We start from the raw sequence: 20,188 nt of genomic DNA on the forward strand, positions 1-20,188 counted from the left end.
GGAGCAAGCAATGCCGCCAGCCTTCCCCTCGGCCATTACTCTCTTTGATTGACACTTTAATGAGGGTATGAGGGGTCTCCCCCCTGCTGGGGGGCTGGTTCATGCCCCGTTTATCTCACCGTCTCGCTTAGCCAAAAATAGCCGGCCGGGCTGCATTTCACCGGCCTGTGACCTACCATGATGGATTGAGTGGCACAGGGGACTTGGCAGCTGAAGTGTGTAGTAACAGTTTCTCCCTGTCAGCACAACACAATGGATTTGCTGAGCCCTGGGTTTTCCCTGCGCCCCCCTCCCCTTCCACTCCCATCCCCCCCCCCCCATTTGGGAGTCCTGTGTCTTTTTCTTTCTTCCTTTCCGCCAGGCAAGAAAGAGTGTGAGCGAGCTAAGAAGAAGAAGAAAGAAGAGGAGAAAAATGAAAAATCAGGCTGAAATCCTCTCTTGGAAAGAGTGTGAAGCCAGGAGGGAAATTTCCCTTTTTCTGATGTGTTGTGTAGATGTTAGGTGGCTGTGGGGTCCTTGGTGCTCTCTGAGCGGGGTGGTTTTCTTGCAGACGTTTCTTGACCCAACTAGGGAACATCATCAGTGCTAGAAGGAAGGAAGGAAGGAAGGAAGGAAGGAAGGAAGGAAGGAAGGAAGGAAGGAAGGAAGGAAGGAAGGACTATGGGGTCCTTGGTGCTCTCTGAGCTTGGCTGTTTTCTTGCAGACGTTTCATGACCCAACTAGGTAACATCAGTGTTAGAAGGGAGTCGGGTTTCCTCTCATTTAATATACGGCAAGCCCCTAGTATATAAAGAGAGCACACGACACTCCCTTCCAGCACTGATGATGTTCCCTAGTTGGGTAACGCAACATCCGCAAGAAAACCACCAAGGTCTCCTCAATTGTGACAATCCAAAGTTTACAACGGCACTGAAAGATGTGGCTTTAGGACTGTTTTTCACACTTGGAGACCGCTGCACCATCCCCACAATCACGTGATCAAGATTCGGACGTTTGGCCTCTGACTGAGAGTTACGACGGTCACAGATTCCACGCGGATCCTCATTAGTGACCTTCTGACCATCAAAGTCATGGGGGAAGCCAGGGTCACTTAACAACCGGGCTACTCACTTAGTCACCAACAATTCCCTTGACGAGAAAGGTCGCAACATGGGGCAAAAACCCATTTTTTCTCTTAAAGAAGATGAATTTGCTTCAACTTTCCACTTCAGAGAAATTTGCTTCAACTTTTTGCTTAAAGAGGAGGAATTGGGAGCTGGGTTATTGGCACGGCTCTTCCCCTGCCCGGGGCTGCCAGAGCCAGCAAAGCCTGGAAATCACCTCCGAGACCATAATCCTGGGAACCGGCAGGGCGTTGCTCCTTCTTGGCTTCTTGCTTTGATTTCGGTCCCTCCCCGTTGTTGAGACGGTGGCTCTCCAGGGCTCCCCACCTGTATCTCACCCTGGGGAGGAACAGGTTAGCCCGCCCGGGTGAAAAGTTCATCCCCAGCCCAGCGGCCTCTTCCCTCCAGCTTAATTTATCGGCTGTTTGGCTAACCCTGCTCTGAACTCCACGCTCCGGCTGACGTGGGCTTGAGGCGGGCGCTGAGCCCAGCCTGGATGCTCGGCTCACCCTTTGACTTGTACGGGTAGTGCAAAAGGGAGGAAGGGGAGGGGGGGAAGAGGCCAGACCCCAGGAGGGGATAAGAGAATAACAGAGCTGGAAGAGACCTTGGAGATCTTCTAGTTCAGAGGCCCCCAACCTTTTGGGCACCAGGAACCGGTTCCGTGGAGAATCTCGGACTTTAGAGTGTGCGGTTTGGTGTGCTGCCTGCATCCTGTGGATAGAGCTCTGCTTCTTTGTGCAGACCGGTGGCTGGCATGCCGTAGCCCGTGGGACTAACTTAAGAACTGCAGTGATTCACTTAACCACGGGGGCAAGGAAGGTCACAAAACTGGCTTCATGGATTTCTCAGCGACATAAATTGGGGGTCATAAATTGAGGACTCCCTGTACTTTGAGGACCACGTTTAGGCACACGTACACGCAAGCGCCAGCAGCCAGTCTGCTGTTCACAATGAACCACAAGAGCCAAAAAAAAAAACCCCAGACTCTCCCAGAAATATTTCTCGGATTTATGGGCTCCCTGCAGAATTACAGAATCCTAGGGTCGCGTGGGACCTTGGAGATCTTCTAGTCTGACCCCCCTCCCCTCTGCCGCCCAAGGCAGGAGACAGCCTGGTTCTCCCTTCCTGTGGCTTTGGCCCCCCCACTCGCTGCTCCCTGCATCAGTCAGGCCCAATAGCCCAGAAGGTCTCCATCGAGGTCAAGTGTCCGTCCACCTTGCTCCTACAGTTGTGTAGGGCGGAGGATGTGGGTGTCTGCGGGTCTTGTAAACGTAGGTTGAGTCTCTCCAACAGCAGAGACGTCAGCCAGAAATGGAACCCTTCCATCTGAAGTTCACGTAAAACGCATCACTCTTCAATGGGTGGGTGAGATGCAAGTTTCCTCGGAGACCCCGATAAACGGAAACTCTAAAAATGGGCCTTTATGCCTCCTGTGAAGATGGCCCAGCCGAGGACAACCCAAACTCCTTTTCTTTCCAAAGAAGGACCTCAGGAGCCATCTTCTTGCCTGGAAATGGGGTGGTGGAAGGCCTCCTTGGTCATCCCAGAGACTCAAAAAGCAGATGATGGAAACCCTCTTGAGATGCCTCCAGCTGAGGGACAGCTCTGAACTTCTCGCGAGCTAAAACGATGGAGCCTCGGAGCTCTAAGAACGTGTCCTGGTTTGTTCGGCCGTCCTAGGTAGGTGGACCGGTCCCAGGAGAAGAAGAGACCCATCTCTGGAAGGAGACCAAGGTTCTGATGGCCATCCATGTTTAAGTCCGTCCTTTGAAAGTGTTCATACAGTGGTAGCTCCCGGAAAACCTGTGGATTTCTTCCAGGGCCGCTTGTGGGAAGATGCTGCCAGGGAAGAAAGAAGAGATGGGATTTGCCATCTTGGAAGAACTTAAAAACTGGAGAAACGTGATGCTTCTTACAATCTGCAGTCACGGACAACAGAGATACTCAAAGATGGTTTTCCCAAAAGTCAACTGGACGTTCTTGGTCGGTTGGTATTTTTCCCCTTGAAAACCTTTTCACTTCTCATCCAAGAAGCTTCTTCAGTTCTCAGAAGAAGTTCTTCAGAAGTTCTTCAGAAGCTTCTGAGATGAAAAGCAAAATATATTCGGGGGGGGGGGGGAGGAACAAGAAAAGGCAGTTGCCTTTTGGGGGAAGGGAAAAAAAAGCACCTTTGGGACAACCACGACCTGGATTGATGGAGAATCTTCGTAGAACTATCAGGTGGGAAATTCAAAAGTCTGAGTCTCGGGGAAGGGCTGGATAAGCTCGGACCACGTGCTTTGGCTAAAGTAGTTCTCCAGAAGCTCCTGTTAGGAGCCAGCCTTCCTCAGCAATTGATGGGTAAAGCTAGGGGGGGGCTTCATTTCTGTCCCCCCCCCCACCTTTGCTTTAGATGAGGATCAGACTTTTGGCAGCTTTAACACGCGGCAAGGAATGGGGTGGTAGGTCTTGCCTGGCAGGCAGCCAGCGGATTTCAGGAACTTGGCTGCCTTCCCTCTTTCGGTAGCAAGGGACTGGGCTTCTTGGCCCACCCACCCCTTTCCTGGAAGAGCAGAAGGCTGATGAGCAGAAGAAAACCCCAGCCAGAAATGCAAGCATGTTAGGACTGGGAGGGAAGGCCACTGTCTGTTTGGTGCAGCAATTCCCCATGAAGTAGGTCTGGGAGGGGGTGTCTGCGGGGAGGGGGTGTGAAAAGGTCAAGACGGAGGTTGCCCTCCACAGGATGGAAGCCTGGACTCTTCTTTTGACACACTCTTGGATTTTTTGAGAAAAGGGAGGGAGGGAGGGAGGGAGGGAGGGAGGGAGGGAGGAAGGAAAGAAAGGAAAGGGAAGGAAGGAAGGAAGGAAGGAAGGAAGGAAGGAAGGAAGGAAGGAAGGAAGGAAGGAAGGAAGGAAGGAAGGAAGGAAGATGAGAAAAAAGAAGTCCCAGGTTCAACATCTCCTTGGAAGAGTTGTGTGCCTGAGTGAAGGGTTACCTTTTCAGGAGAATTAGGATGTGCATCGTCCACGGCAGCAGGAGGAAGGCTTGGTTCCGCTGAACGGCCTCTACCGTCCTTCGGGCCACCATCTCCGGCTTTAGTGGAGGAAAAAGATTGGGAAACCTGGAGGAGAAACCAAAGTCCACCTCAGAAGAACCCCTCCAAAGCTGTCTTCCAAGCATCCTGCAGTTTGGATTAGCTTTCACACAACATGCTCAACCCGTCTTCGGAAGGCGAGGGTGACGCAACCGAGCTCTTTATCTTTTCTCTCTCTCTTTTTTTATCCTTGCAGGAATTTCCATCCATTCTTCTTTTTATTTAAGCCAAGGCGCTGGGTGCAGAATGTCCTCGACTTAACGACAGCCTTGTAAATGACAGCCGCTTCGGTTTTTAAATTTGTCTTCTCTGAAACCTGAACCATTGCTGGGTATTTCAACAGTCCATTTTTGTGGACTGTATCAATCCCGCCAGATTATTTTCTCCTAGAGTCTCCCTTCCCTCTTCCTCTTCTCTAGTCAGGACAAATTCTTTCCAGACCTGTCACTACCAGTTGTTTTGTGGGTGCCAACACCATCCGGGGGACAGAAAATGCCAGAAGCAGAAAATGCCTCTTGCGGCAGCTTCTGTCTGCCAATACCACCATTCCCGTGCCCAAAAAGTTCTTCAAATTCTGACGTTTGTTTGTTTCTCCAATAGCTTGGAGGAGAATTCTTTAGTTCAATGTTTCTCAACCTTAGCAATATAAGATATAAGATGAGTGGGATTTGTAAGATGCAGGAACTTCAACTCCCAGAATTCCCTAGCCAGCAAAGCACTGGCTGAGGAATTCTGGGAATTGAAGTCCACAAGTTCATAGTTGACCAAAGTTGGGGGAAAAAATGGTCTTAAGCGACAGGGAATCGAATCAAATTCTATCGGCACCCACCTGATCCGCATGCCTTGAAACATCTCCGTGCTGGTGTGGAAGGGCAGGACCGTGGTGGCGTTGACCCCTGGACAGTCCAGGAGACCGAGGGTCAAACTCTCCATGAAGGCAAAGGAAGAAGCTTTGGAGGTACAGTAATCCACAGCGCCAGGAATGGCTGACAAGGCGAGGACAGAGTTGAGACAAACGATGTGTCCTCGCTGTAGTTCCAGCATCCGTGGCAGGAAGGCCTTGGTGGTCTAAGAGGGCGAAACAGAGTTGGCACAGAGGGCTTGGGGTGGGCAAAGGGGCAGCATGCCAGCCAGTCTTTTGGGCAAGGCCCCTCTCCTTCCATCCGTCTCTCCTACAGTGTCCACCGTCCCACACCCTTTGGTGCTGGGCAGCCGTTTCAGGGTGCCCCTCCTGGCGGGGCCCGTTCCATAGTCAGCCTGTCCCAGAAGGGAAAATGGGTGTCCGTACCCAGAACTGCCCCAGGGTGTTGATGTGTTGTGATTTCAGCAGGGCGTGGTCATCACTGTCCATGAGGGTCTTGCCATGGACAACCGCTGCATTGTTCACTAGGATGGTGACATCTCCCACCTGGAGAGACGGAAAGGAAGGAGGGATGGGATGGAAGGGGAAGGAAGGAAGGAAAGATGTGATGGATGGGAGGGAAGAAGGATGTGATGAATAAATGGATGGATTGAAAGGAAGGATGTGATGGATGGAAGGAAGGAAGGAGATGCGATGGATGGGAAGGAAGGATGTAATGGATGGATGGATGGAAGGAAGGAAGGAAAGAAGGAAGGAAGGAAAAATGTGATGGGGTGGGAGGGAGGCCATAAAATCAGAGCTGTCCATGTAATTCTCCATTTTTTGCCTGGGCAACAGTGACCCCAACTCACCTTTTCCCGGACGGCCTTGGCCTGCTGGTAAACCTCTTCCCGATTGGCTACGTCACAGATGAAATAGTGGCCCTCGGCGCCCATCGCTCCAATCTCCTGCGTGGCTTCTTGCAGGCATTTCTCCGTCCGGCCCCAGAGGATAATCTGCAAGAGGAGGTATGGATGGATGGAGGGAGGGATGGATGGACGGGTAGAAGGGTGGAAGTTGTGGGTGCTCCACACTGGAGATTTTTAAAAAGATTCCCTTTTGCAACCCGCTGACCAGCAAACTCAAGGGGGAACCAGATCCACTTAACAACCGGCTTCCTAACCTAACAACCGCAGGGATCCCCTTAACAACGGTGGCAGGAAAGGTCGTAAAACAGGGCAAAACCCGCTCCACACACACCTCCCTTGACCACAGAAAATCTGGGCTCCGTCGTGGTTCGTAAGCTGAGGAATTACCTGTGTTTTAGCCACATGACTCAATCCGGTTCTGGGCGATCAAACTTCAAAGGATGAAGTTATTTTCGATAGGTGTACACACACACACACACACACACACACACACACACACACCAAGATCTCCTTAGTTGCCCACAAATCTCTCCTTTGCTTTCGGCAAGCTGAAACAAGAATCTCCTCTTAAGGCATCTCTCTGATGTTTAAAGGTATGAGATTTACACACACCCCCTCCCCAGGCATGCATGCCTGCAAACACACCCACCCACAACTAAATGCTTTCCTTGCTCAAGTAGAGACTTGACTGCAATCTTCTCCCCTCTCTCCCCCCCCCCCCGTCTTTGCCGGGAGCCTCGCCAGCAACTAACCCGAACCCCACAAACAGACCAAGACAGTTTCATACGGCTGCAGCCCCCCCACCCAAAATCCCATTTGCTGAGTGCTGCTTTGGGGTGCAAAGGAGCCCCCCCTCCAAAGGGGAATTGCGCAGCTTAAAAGGCAGCCTTGAAAATGTGTTCTAAGAGTGACACACACCGTCCCTGGATCCTGGCTTAATCAGCCGCCAACTCGGCTTGTTTGGGTTCACTTTCAAGCTGCAGGCCTTAGAGGTTTTAACAGAATAACAAGAGTGGGAAGGGACTTTGGAGGTCTTCTAGTCCAGCCCCCTGCTCAAGCAGGAGACCCTATATACCATTTCGGACAAGTGGCCGTCCAGTCTCTTCTTAAAAGCCTCCAGTGTCGGAGCCCCCACAGTTTCCGGAGGCCAGCCGTTCCGCTGGTTAATCGTCCTCAAATGTCAGGAACTTCACTTGTTCGGAGGGCGCGTTTGCAGCGGTAGGATTCGAACCGCGCACCGGGAAAGCTTCAGGCAACTTTTTGGACCCAGCGCGGACCGGGAATAGGGGTGGGTCTTGCGGACCGCAAAAGGCTTCCTTGGGGAGGGGGGGGTCTCGCGGGGCCCTCCCCCCCCTCCCCTCCCCCGGCTCACCTTGCGGGCGCCGCGCCGGGCGAACTCGCGAGCCAGGGCGCGCCCGATGCCTCGTCCCCCGCCGGTGATCAGCACGCAGTCGGCGGCCAGGTCGCGGGGCTTGGCCGGCAGGAGGCGTCCCAAGAGCGCCCTGGCCGTCTGGAGCAGCATCTGGCCGAGCAGCAGCAGCAGCGCCGCGCCCAGCCGCCCCCACCCCATCCTGGGCAGCCCCCGGCGAGACCCCCGGGAGCCGAGTGGGACGTTGGGCGGAGGTCGTAGCCCCCCAAGACCCTCCCCGGCCAAGTCGAATCCCCCTCCCGGAGCCCCCAAGACCCCCTGGCCCAGCCCACCCAGGGCCCCCAAGACCCCCTGAACAAGTAGACCCCCCTTCCCGGATGCCCCCTGGCTCAGCCGACCCCCTCCCGGAGCCCCCAAGACCCCCTGCCCAAGCGTCCCCCCCCTCCGGGAGGGCTGGAACCGCGTTCCAAGCCGCGAAGACCCCCGAAACTCGCCCCCGGGCGGGGGCTGGTTTTGCAGGAGGGTCCGAGGGCGGGCGGGGGTGGCTCCTGGTTCTGGAGCCCCCTCCCCGACTTTTGGCCAAGAGGCTCCCCGCGCTTGTCCCGGGACAGCCCTGGAGGAATTAGCCGGGGGTGGGGGGGGTCTGCCTTGCACGGATCGGTTGGGCTGGCGCTGCGGATCGGGCTTCACTCCGGATCGAGCTCTGGAAGGGCTGCGAGGAGCAGGTTTTATAAAGCAGCGCGGAGTGACAGCAACGGCGCCCGGGGGAGGGGGGGAAGGGGAGGGGAGGGCGAGCTCCGCCCCCTGGCCCCGCCCCTCCCTCCCTGGCCCCGCTGGGGGGGGGGTGGGCTCGCCCTCCTCCCCTGCAGCGCCGCCCCCAGATGGCCCCGCCCCTCCTTGGCCAGCCGGCCCGGCTTTTGCAAGCGGGCGCCCGGCGCGAATCCTGCCCGGGCCCTCTCCTCTCGCGCAGGGGGGGGAGCTTCTCCCCCCTCCGGGGGTCTCCCGACCCAGATTCCCCCCGGCTGGGCGAGGCCGGTCGGGATTCCCGCTGGAGGACTCGGATCAGAGCCGGTTCTGGTTCTGAAGCTCTCTCCAGTGGGGGAGGGGGTTCTTTGGGGGTGGGCTCAGGTATCTCCTCCCCCCCCACCTTTAAGCAACTTTTAAGAGATGTGGACTTCAACTCCCAGAATTCCCACACACACCTCTTAAACTTGCCAAAGTTGACAAGGCTCAGCGGGAGGATCTGAACCCGGGTCTCTCCACCCCTGAGGCCTTTCCCTGGAACCTGAGCTGACTTCCCACAACACACTGAATCCTCGACCTCAGTTTGATGTGCCCAAATGCTCCCTTTGGATGTCTTCGCGTGTGGCTCTTGCACCGCGCACCAGCCTCTTGTGAAGATGTCAACACACACCTTGCTCACATTCGCACCCCGAACCTGGATTACCCCAAATGCAAAGATGAGCAGGCCAAACTATGGCAGGGCCCAGCAAAACTGAACAACGAGATTGAAGAACTGTTTGTCTGGAATGGTGTAGGGTCTCCTGCTTGAACGGGGCTGGACTAGATGACCTCCAAGGTACCTTCCAGCTCTATTTTGATTGATTGATTGATTGGTTAGTTGATTGATTGATTGAAATGGCATAGGCTCTCCTGCCTGAGCAAGGGGCTGGACTAGAAGACCTCCAAGGTCCCTTCCAGCTCTATTTGGTTTGATTGAAATGGTCTGTAGGGTCTCCTGTTTGAGCAGGGGGTTGGACTAGAAGACCTCCAGGATCCCTTCTGACTCTGTTATTCTGTTAAAACCTCCCCGGCGTGGATTTTAAGGCCTGGAAGCTTGAAAGCGAACCCAAACAAGCCGAGTTGGAGGCCGATTAAGCCAGGATCCAGGGACGGTGTGTCACTTTGAGAGCATATTTCCAAGGCTGCCTTTTTCAGCTGCGCAATTCCAAAATTTCCCTCCTTATGGCTGGTCCAGCAGGAAATGCAGAATAAAGACTTTTTGGAACCCCTGCCTTATCTCCTCTGGGTGAAGGGAGGCATGTTATAACCCCAGTCTTATCTCTGTTTGTTGAGGGCAACTTTTCCTGCGCCTCCCCCACCTTTTAAACTGGCCTTCTGAAGCCAATCTTTGCAGCCAGGCATTCCTGCGAGATTTTTGATTCTCTCCCTGTTGTGAGTGGTGCCATACAAAACACATATTTTTCCCCCCCAACTGTTCTCCCAGCGAGAAAAAATTAACCGCATCAGCACACTTACCCCAGCAGGTTGTGCTCAGAAAATAACATAAATAGGGGAGAGAAATATCTTCAGGGTTTTTTTTTTTTCTGATGGAACATTTATGATCAAATCTTTTCCTGAACAGGACAATTTATTTATAAATGAGATGGTGAGACGTTAAAAGGTGGAGATTTAGGAAGTGAAGGGGGGGGGATACTGCTAGCCCGTGACTTATTTAATTATAATAATAACAATAACAACAACAACAACAACAATAATAATAATAATAATAATAATAGAGTTGGAAGGGACCTTGGAGGTCATCTACTCCAACCCCCTGCTCAGGCAGGAAACCCTATATACCATTTCAGACAAATGGCTGTCCAATCTCTTCTTAAAAACTTCCAGGGTTGGAGCATTCCTTACAACAAACTTAACGACAGTTTGTTAAGTGACCGTCCAAAGTTACAAGGAAAAAAGGGACCGTTTTTCACCCTTAATGCCCTTTGTAGCATCCCCACGGTCACGTGATCTGGGCAGCTGACTCAAATTTACGACGGTCACAGTGTCCTGGGAGAACGTGATCCTATTTTGCGACCTCCTGCAACGGGGAAGGCAGATTTGATGAACAGCCCTGTGACTAAAATGAAGAACTTCCGCGATTTGCTTAAAAACCGTGGCGAGACAGGTCGTAAAATGGGGCAAAATTCACTTAACAGATGTCTTGCGTCACGCTAGAAATAGTAGGCTCCTTCGTGATCATAACCGAAGGACTGCCCGCATTATAAAAATTAATCAGCTTGCACTATTCAAAAAAAGCCAACAACAACAAAAAACCCACGCTCTGAAATTATATGTAGGTCAGAAATCCGTATCGTATTCTCTGTACGAAAAGAAATCCAGAAAAGTATATTTTATTTCTGGGGCGAACCAGACTGGAACAAATCTCACGCTGGAAGAACAGTCAGACTTAAGACAAGACAGCAACACAACAGGGTTGGGTTAATTGTTATTGCTTTCGAAGGTCAACTTTTAAAAGATGAATGATTAACTTTGGCCGGTGGTTTTTCCAAGCTTGTTTTGGTCTGCTCTGTTTTCTGTCGCTTTCAGTTGCAACTTGGCAATGTCCAACCATTGGGGGGGGGGAGAGAAATGACTTTTTAATATTTCATGTTGTAAGGTTATTTTTTAATCCCGTAACTTTCATATATAAATAAATACATACATACCACACATGGTAATTGGGAAACTGTACATTCAACTCCATATGTTTCTTTCCTTCCTCCCTTTCTCCCTCCTTCCTTCCCTCTTTCTCTTTTTCTCTCTCTCTTCCTCCCTTCCTCCCTCCCTCCCTCCCTTTTTCTTTTTCTTTCTGTTTGTCCCTCCCTCCCTCTTTCTCTTTTTCTCTCTCCCTTCCTCCCTCCCTCCTTTTATCTTTTTCTTTCTGTTCGTCCCTCCCTCCCTCTTTCTCTTTTTCTCTCTCTGTTCTTCCCTTCCTCCCTCCTTCCCTCCTTCTTTTCTTTCTCTCTTTCTGTTCCACCCTCCCTTCTTGCCTGCCGGCCTGGCTGGCTGCAACTCCGAGGAAGTAATACAGAACTGATCAGATTTTTCCTGAATTTACAATCCTTGGGCGCCATCTAGTGGCAGCCAATGGTTTAGCCAGCAAAGGGAAGTGAACGTATCACAGTTCGTCTCTTGTTTGCAAAGGTGGGCAACTGTATAAATTAGATGAATAAATATCACATTTGCTTCAATATCTATTATTTGAGAGGGAGGGAGAGAGAGGGAGAGAAAGAGAGAGAGACTGGCTCTCGTTTTAAGCAACCTCAAATTAAAAATAAAGTGTTAAGAGTGCGTTTCTTGGCCATCTTAATAGTTTCAGCTTTTCCGATGTGTTCTCCCTTTCGACGAGAAGTTGCACAATAAGATTGCGAGGCATTTGTGGGTCAAAAGCTGCACTGAAAGAATTCAGGGTGTTGCCAGACCTGTTGTTCTGTTTCTATTATTCTTTGTTAGCTCCTCCAGTTCTTCCCCTTCTGTTGTCTGCCATGTCCACTATCTAGAGGTTTGTTTTGTCAGACGTTGTGGCTGCGCCATCCCTGGAGGTTGTGAAGAAGAGACCGGACAGCCATTTTGTCACAAATGGTCTAGGCAGGATCTCCTGCCTTGAGCAAGGGGTTGGACTAGAAGACCTCCAAGGTCCCTTCCAGCTCTTATTCTGATTGATTGATTGGTTACTGACAATTGTTCAGTCTGTGGAGGGGGGGTGCTAGGTGGCAGGTGCTACTCTGAATTTTAAAGAGCAATCATTATTGTTAAATTTATATGCCGCCCGCCTCTCTGTCTGGAGGGGAGAAGAGCTATTTCTGATGACCAGGTTCACACCAACCTACAAATGCCAATTTTTGACTTCACGGAACACGGCGGTTGTGTAAGAGTCAGGAAAATTGCCAGCCAAATCCATTATATTTTTCCCTTCCTGCTTTTCTATCCTCGGGGTTAAAGCCTCCTTCAGAAGGAAATGGGCGTGCAACAGAACCAGCCCGGGTGTTGGGAAGAGAGGCTCGGATATCCTGTTTGTATCCAGAAATCACCACTTGGTGCGAAGTTATCAGATAGGAGGTGAGACGCTAACCCTTAAAATTGCAGGATTAGCACCCTGAACAGGATCCAAAGCAGGTAGATAAGGGAACCTGCTCACCTGGAATTTGAAAAGGAAAGCAGCAGTGGCAGAGGGAGGGCCTTTTTTTAGCAGAGGCAAAGCTTTTATTTTATTTGTATTTACTTTATTATTTTGTTTTATTATTTTCTTTTTTATTTTGTTTTGTTATTTTGTTTTATTTGTTATTTTATTTTATTATTTATTATTTATTTTATTTATTTTATTTTACAGCGGTTCATTTATTTTATTTCATTATTATTTTATATTTTATATTTTATTTTATTTATTTTATTTTACAGCGGTTCATTTATTTTATTTCATTATTTTATTTTATTTTATCTTTTATCTTTTATTTTATTTTACAATGGTTCATTTATTTTATTATATTATTTTATTATTTTATTTTATTATTTTATTTTACAACCCTTCATTTAGTGACTGTTCAAAGCTGCAACAAACGGCACTGAAAAAAAGGGACTTTTTTTTTTTTTTTGGCACACTTACACCATCATTTCCGCATCCCCGGATTGACATTCGGTTGCTTGGGCAACTGACTCATATTTACGACAGGCGCAGCGTGGGGGGGGGGTGTCACGGGATCTCCCTTTGCGACCTTTTGTCAAGCAAAGTCAATGGGGGGAAAAAGCCAGATTCACTTTACAACTACTAACTAATCGACTGCAGTGATTTCCTTAACAACTGAGGCAAGAAAATGGGGAAAATTCACTTAACCAGTGTCTCACTTAACGACATAAACCGTTGCCGTAAGCTCGAGGACTAGCTGTATGCTCACTTCTCTCCACCACTCAATTTCGGAGATAAAAAAAATGTTCCCAGACTTTTGTGTGACCTGAGTGGGCTGGGCAAATAAAGCTATCCGCCCTTGTGATTTGCGAAGGAATGCTCTGATAAGATTAACAATGGTGGCAAGTATTTGTTTACTTACTAATCAAATTTATCTGTCTGCCTATCTAAGCAGAGGTGACTCTGGGTGTGCGGACAGCAATTAAATAAAACCCTGGTAGAAAAACACTCATTGCAAAAAGACTCACTATCAAAATATGAACCATCCTTGGGGAAAAAAAATGGTCAAAAGATGGAAATATACAGCCACAATCAGGAAAAAAAATGTATCAATTACAAGTAGAATCCTCAGGGGTCTTCTAGTCCAACCCCCTGCTCAAACAGGAGAATCAATCAATCAATCAAAATAGAGCTGGAAGGGACCCTGAAGGTCTTCTAGTCCAACCCCCTGCTCAAGCAGGAGAATCAATCAATCAATCAAAATAGAGCTGGAAGGGACCCTGAAGGTCTTCTAGTCCAACCCACTGCTCAAGCAGGAGAATCAATCAATCAATCAAAATAGAGCTGGAAGGGACCCTGAAGGTCTTCTAGTCCAACCCACTGCTCAAGCAGGAGAGCCTTTAGAGCCTCTAGACCATTTTCAATCAATCAATCTGAATAGAGCTGGATGGGACCTTGGCAGTCTTCTATTAGCTGTTCATTGTACAGTTTAGCCCCCCAGATCATCTTCGTTGCTCTTCTCCACACGCTTTCTAGGATCTCAACAACTTTTTCGCGTTCTGCTTGTCCAGACCTGGACGCAATATTCCAAGTCTGGGCTCACTAGCGCACTATAAAGGGGTGGCCTTCTTCTGGTGGTCTTGATGCTGTCTCTCTGGTTGATGCAGCCAAGGGATGCGTTGGCTTTTATGGGCAGAAAGAGGACAACCTAGAAGTCCACAGAGGTTGGAAGAAACACTTGTTGGGCTCCGAATCTTGTCTTCCTCCACAGCCTCCCACAGAGCACATTGAGCACGAGAAGTTTTGAGTCACGGGGGGGACGACTCCCGATTTTCTGGCCTACAATCAAAGTAGGCACCTGGGTGACTTCCACATTCCAACCAACACTGTTGGAAACCGCCTTCCTCGGGCACAATTATCCCATGGATTGAGACATCTGCACGTGGAGGTGTGCACAGCAGCCAGGAATCACTTCACAAACAAGCCAGCAGCTTGAGAAGGAAGGCATTCTGGAGAACTTCTGAAGAAGTTCCATCGTCTTGACTCGTGGTCTCCGTCTTGGCTTGGCCATCTCCCAACAAAATGGGGTATCTTTTGGCCGTTCTCTATGGCGGAGTTGCTGCCCTAGGGCTGGCCATTTTATTGCTGACCTCCTGGAGCATTTATTACGATTTCACGCGGACCAAGATCCCGTCGGGATTGCGCCACCCGTTTAAGTTGCGTCTCCTTCACGTGGGGATCGTGATGATCTTCACCCTGGTAGGTCTATCGTGGTTTAAAAGTTTACGCTGAGCTTCCGAAGTTTGCGCTTGCAACGGAAGGAAAAAAAAAATAAGAATTAAACTTTGATTTTGGTTTTTTTGGCTCCTCGGATAGGTTTATGGTTAGGGAAATGGTTCGTGGTTACAAACCGTTGCAGCCTCACCAGGGTCACGCGATCCGAATTCAGATGCTCGGGAACCGACTCGTGTTTATGATGGTCGCAGTATCCCAGAGGGTGTGTGTGTGTGTGTGTGTGTGTGTGTGTGTGTGTGTGTGTGAGAGAGAGAGAGAGACGTGATTCCCTTTTGCAACCTTTGGACAAGCCAAGTCAGTGGGAAAAAGCCAGATTCACTTAACAACTGTGTGTGTAACTTAAGAACTTCCGCAATTCATTTAACAATGATAGCACGATTCCTTTAACAATTGTGGTCGTAACCTGAGGGCCACCTGTATTGACACTAACCAAATATACCAAGTTTTTAACCGCAGAAGTGAACAAAAATGAAAAAAGGCTCCCCTAATTTCTTTCTGATCTATTTCCTGTTTTTTGGGGGGGGGGAAAACAGGGGAAGACCTTGGAGATTCTGCGCCTTTGCAAGCAAGTCGTTTTCATCCGATTCCTGATCACTTTGAAGAAATCTAAGATCCATCCAGGAGTTTCCACCAAAGATTTTGTCTTTGATGAGATCCCGGTCCGGGTTTATTACCCCAAAACTTCCTGGGCTGGCCGGAGAAAAGGGTTCGTTTTCTACCACGGAGGAGCTGGCATGATCGGGAGCATCCGTAAGTGGCCCAGCCCGAGGGCTGGCTTGGGAAATTGAATAAATCAATAGAGAAGTAAACAAATCAAAGGGTGGCTGAAAACCTCCGATGCCCTCAGCAGCCATCTGGAGGCTGAGAAAAATGACGGGTGATAATTAGAACAATTAGACAGAACAATTAACCAGTGGAACAACCTGTCTTTGGAACGGAGGCGCAGAAGGAGGAAGGAAGGACGGAAGGAAGGAAGGAAGGAAGGAAGGAAGGAAGGAAGGAAGGAAGGAAGGAAGGAAGGAAGGAAGGAAGGAAGGAAAAGACACAAAGGTGCAGAAAACAAAGCCAATTTAAAGAAATGTCTCTCCATTTTCCTTTGCAGCAATGACCCATATAAACCTGCTTCTTCCTCTATAGTTACGGCATCCTTTATATTTTGTCTACGGTATAATCTGTTTTTTTGTTTCTTCTAATCATCAAAACTCTACATCGTAATTTCGTTGCCTTCCAGTGTCGGGCAAAGTCGACAGAGGGACTTTCATACCAGTACAGTTCAAAGGCTTTGATGGTTACCTCTGTATTAATCTTGATCCCCCCTCCCCCCCCAGGTTACTACCAAGACATCACCAGTAAAATTGCCAAGGAGAGTGAAGCCGTGGTGGTCGTGGTTGGGTGAGTGACACGCCACGCTCATCCCATGTAAACCTATGTGCTCATGTCTCAAGAGGAAATGTGGATCATCAGTGCTAGAAGGGAACTGAGTTTGTGGGGGGAGGGGGAGGAGGAGGAGGAGGAGGACTGTGGAGTCCTTGGTGCTCTCTGAGCCTGGTGGTTTTCTTGCAGACGTTTCACGACCCAAACAGGGAACATCATCAGTGCTAGAAGGGAGTGGGGTTTGCAGAGAGGTGGAGGAGGGAAGAAGAGGAGGAGGGGGAAAAGAGGAGGAGGAGGAGGAGGGGGGGAGGAGGAGGAAGATTGTGGGGTCTTTTGTGTTCTCTGAGCTTGGTGGTTTTCTTGCAGACGTTTCATAGCCCAACTAGGGAACATCATCAGTGCTAGAAGGGAGAGGGGTTTGCTCTCTGTTTATATACCTCCATACAACATCTGCAGGTAAAACGGCCAAACTCAGGGACCACCAAGGACCCCTCCCCAGTTTGACCCTCACCTGCCAATTATTCTGCCTTTAACTCTTTGCCTGGTGACTTTGCAGCTACCGCTTGTCCCCGGAGCACGCCTTCCCCACTCAGTGGAAGGACTGTTTGGCCGCCACCGTGCACTTCATGAAACACGCCGAGGAGCACGGCGTTGACCCTTCCCAGATTGCCATCGGGGGGGACAGCGCAGGAGGCAACTTCGCCACCGTAATCTCACAAGAACTTCTCGGACGCCCGGATCTCCCCAAGCTTCGCGCTCAGGTCCTCATCTACCCCGGACTCCAAGCGCTGGACTTCAACCTCCCGTCGTACCAGCAGAACGCGGCGGTTCCAATCTTGTTCCAGGACAGCGTGGTGTACTATGGACTGAAGTACTTCTTGAAAGATTCCTCGCTGGTCGACGATATCCTGAAGGGCTCTCATGTGCCAGATGCCTTTCGGCAGAAATGCGAAAAGTGGCTCAGTCTGGACAACATCCCGGAGAAATTTAAACGCCGCAAGTATGAGAGACGCCCGTTGGGTCCGTTCAAGCCGGAGGTCCACAAGCAAGTGCCATTTCTCCTCCAGACTACCTTTTCGTCGCTGTTTGTCGAAGATGCTATCTTGAGACAGTTCCCGGAGACTTTTATTGTGAGTTGCGAGTACGACGTGTTTCGGGACGACTCTCTGTTGTACAAGAAGCGGCTGGAGGAGAACGGAGTGAAGGTCACCTGGTTCCACGCCGAGCAAGGCTTCCACGGGATCATCAATCTCTGCCAATTGAGTCTCATCCAGTTTCCCGCAGGGGTGGAGATCCTGGAGAAGGTGGCCGACTTCGTCCGCGGTTTATGAGACACCCAGACCCTTCTCGCATCGCTTTAAAGTCCCAGGGCTACAACCAGTGGTGGGATTCAAATATCTGAACAACCAGTTCTCTGCATGGTTGCAGGCCTGGGCCTCTGAGGCCTAGAACGGACTTCCAGAAGTGGCATCCACGCACTTCCAGCGGGCTGTTCTAGGCCTGGGAGGCCTCCTCCAGGGCTCTGAGGCCTAGAACGGACTTCTGGAAGTGGCATCCATGCACTTCCGGTGGGCCTAGAATGGCCCACCGGAAGTTTTCCACCATTTTACAACTTAAATCACTAAATAACATAACTTTTGGCCTCAGTTGTTGTCATAACTCGAGGATCCTGCTTTCCAACTGTGGATCAACCATTTGTGCTTTCTACCACTAGGTGGCAGCAAATAGCAAGGGATCCGCTCATTGCTCACCTGCTTATTCCACTGATGAATAAACCGAAGAATTAAGTTTTTCTGATTCTTATAATGTGGATAAAACCAAGTTATGCTACGCTGAAATGAAATGAAATATAAAAGAAAACAGCCTACCAGGGATAGGATTATAGGAACAGAATCTTGGAGGGTCAAGCCTGAGTTGCATTTTCAAATTATGTCTCCTGCTTGAGGAAGGGGTTGGACTAGAAGACCTCCAAGGTCCCTTCCAGCTCTCTTATTCTGCATGAAAGTGTCTCCTGCTTGAGAGGGGGCTGGACTAGAAGACCTCCATGGTCCCTTCCAACTCTGTCTTTCTGTCATTCTGCCCTGTCCTTGTCCTCTAATTTCCCCACTCCTTCCTTCGTCAGCAACCTCGACTGGACTACTGCAAAGCCATCCGTGTGGAGCAGCCCTTGAAGGCGAGCGTGGCCACAATTTCGGCAACGCGGCTTCTGTCCTCGTTCTTATTTTGAAAGGCCAGGTTTACTTTAGATAAGATCTTAGCAGCCCTATCGCCCAGATTGTGCTACGTGTGAGCAAGCGCCGTGTCCGTCAATACGACTAACTCGATTACTGATTAGCTCTCAGGCGTAATTTGCAGACTCTGAATCATTCAACAAACAAACGTGTTTAATTTGATTTAGATCCTCAGCCACGTGAAACTAAAGTCTAAACAAAGTTGTGTGTGTGGATGCTTCTTCTTCTTCTTCTTCTTCTCCTCCTCCTCCTTCTCGTCATCCTTCTTTCTCCTCCATCTCTCTTCTTCTCCTCCATCTCTCTCCTCCTCTCTTTTCTTCTTCTTCTTCTTCTTCTTCTTCTTCTTCTTCTTCTTCTTCTTCTTCTTCTTCTTCTTCTTCTTCTTCTTCTTCTTCTCCTCCTCCTCCTCCTCCTCCTCCTCCTCCTCCTCCTCCTCCTCCTCCTCCCCCCCTCCTCCTCCTCCTTCTTCCAGGAATGTTTCATCATATTTACATGGGCCTCTCTAAGCGATGGCTAGTCTAACTGGCAAATTGCATCTGCCATTTCTTATTCTATTCTATTCTATTCTATTCTATTCTATTCTATTCTATTCTATCTAGTGGAGACACAGATTCTCAACCCATGGGGGTTTCTGTTCATGTTTTAAGGAAAGATGGGAACAGTATTAAAAAAAAAAAAACAGAATTGGATATAAAACTGCTCACAGCGAAATTAAGGGCGCTGTCACGGCCCACTCTCTCGAAACAGTTTGAAGATGTCCCCATCTTAATGCTTTTGCCAATTTCAGAACCGGCCACAAGAGCAGAGAGCTTCGTTCCATCAGCGCTCCCTGCTCCCAAGTCCGTTGGTTTGGATAAAGGGGAGCCAAAAAAAATGGGAAGAGAAAAAGGCATTACTCTCTCCTCTCGCGTCTTGCAACCTAACCTGCAAATCTTCGCTGCTCCGGAGTGACTCAGAAGTGAACTGACATTCACACAAGTGGCATCAGAGCGAAAAGAATGGCTGTTAGGATGTGACTCAACGCTGAAGCCAGTGGGGAATTTTGGCAGGGATCACCAAGCTTCTGACTCGAAAATAAACCTTGTTAAAATTAAGGAGCCATGGCCCCTGGCTCCGTTCAGCCCCACCCTGGCCTAGGGGCTGCAGGGAAAGGGGAGAAAATGGATGGGAGACCTGCGTCATGGGGGGGGGCGAAGGGGGGAATTAATGTGCCGGGAGGCTGAACCAGTAGCTCCTAAGCAGCAGGCAGTCCCTTATATGGAGAAGGAGGAAGGATCCGTCCTCAACCCTCAGCAGAAAGGCTTGGAGCTTCAACCAATCAATCAGAATACAGCTGGGAGGGACCTTGGAGGTCTTCTAGTCCAGCCCCCTGCTCAAACAGGAGACCCTAGACCATTTTGACCGACCAACCATAGAATAGAATAGAATAGAATAGAATAGAATAGAATAGAATAGAATAGAATAGAATAGAGCTGGAAGGGACCTTGGAGGTCATTTAGTCCAGCCCCCTGCTCAGGCAGGAAACTCTATACCAGTGGTTCTCAACCTGTGGGTCGGAACCCTATTTGGGGTGGAACGACCATTTCATGGGGGTTGCCAAACAGCGCAGTCTGCCATTTTTCCCCCCTTTTCCTTAGCTGTGCTACTCCCTTTTATTCTATTGGCTTTTGAAAGCCAATAGAATAGACTCTCTTGAATAGAGTCTAATTCTATTGGCTTTCAAAAGCCAGTAGGAATTATCCAGGCTGTCTCTGCCCTGCTGAGCCTGCCAAAAGTCCCAGTCTGCAAACGGTGCTGCACCAGTTGAGTAGTCCTCGACTTACGACCAGTTGGGGGTCGCGGCATTAAAAAGGTTGAGAACCGCTGCTCTATACCATTTCAGACAAATGGCTGTCCAGTCTCTTCTTTAAAACCTGACTGGCATTTGCTGGTCAGAAGGTTGCAAAAGAGGATCATGTGACCCCAGGACACTGCAACCGCCGTAAATATGAGTCCGTGGCCGAGCGTCTGAATTTTGATCCCGTGACCACTGGGATGCTGCAATGGGTGTTAAGTGTGAAAAA

General features: G+C 49.8%; 2 protein-coding genes across 4 annotated transcripts; one reads left to right on the forward strand and one right to left on the reverse strand.

Moving 5' to 3' along the window:
* Positions 1 to 2,100: 2,100 nt before the first annotated feature.
* Positions 2,101 to 7,593, reverse strand: DHRS3 (dehydrogenase/reductase 3). Its single transcript, XM_039367648.1, has 6 exons — positions 7,323 to 7,593; positions 5,894 to 6,037; positions 5,469 to 5,588; positions 5,010 to 5,248; positions 4,082 to 4,207; positions 2,101 to 2,945 (listed from the first exon to the last, which is right to left on the reverse strand). Exons 1-6 carry the CDS (start codon positions 7,518 to 7,520, stop codon positions 2,861 to 2,863), a joined length of 912 nt encoding a protein of 303 aa, XP_039223582.1. The 5' UTR covers positions 7,521 to 7,593; the 3' UTR covers positions 2,101 to 2,860.
* Positions 7,594 to 8,531: 938 nt separating this feature from the next.
* Positions 8,532 to 18,415, forward strand: LOC120319074 (arylacetamide deacetylase-like 3). Of its 3 annotated transcripts, none has more exons than XM_039367401.1 (4): positions 8,532 to 8,898; positions 15,054 to 15,270; positions 15,849 to 15,912; positions 16,451 to 18,415. In XM_039367401.1, exons 1-4 carry the CDS (start codon positions 8,887 to 8,889, stop codon positions 17,223 to 17,225), a joined length of 1,068 nt encoding a protein of 355 aa, XP_039223335.1. In that variant the 5' UTR covers positions 8,532 to 8,886; the 3' UTR covers positions 17,226 to 18,415. The 3 variants fall into 3 exon arrangements, with proteins under 3 accessions (XP_039223335.1, XP_039223337.1, XP_039223334.1); XM_039367403.1 differs by lacking the exon at positions 8,532 to 8,898 and adding an exon at positions 11,882 to 12,161; XM_039367400.1 differs by lacking the exon at positions 8,532 to 8,898 and adding an exon at positions 13,592 to 14,484.
* Positions 18,416 to 20,188: the final 1,773 nt, after the last annotated feature.

The sequence above is a fragment of the Crotalus tigris genome, unplaced genomic scaffold, assembly GCF_016545835.1.
Source record: "Crotalus tigris isolate CLP2741 ecotype Arizona unplaced genomic scaffold, ASM1654583v1 scf7180000020588.15403103151:6194809, whole genome shotgun sequence".
Taxonomy (NCBI): Eukaryota; Metazoa; Chordata; class Lepidosauria; order Squamata; family Viperidae; genus Crotalus; species Crotalus tigris.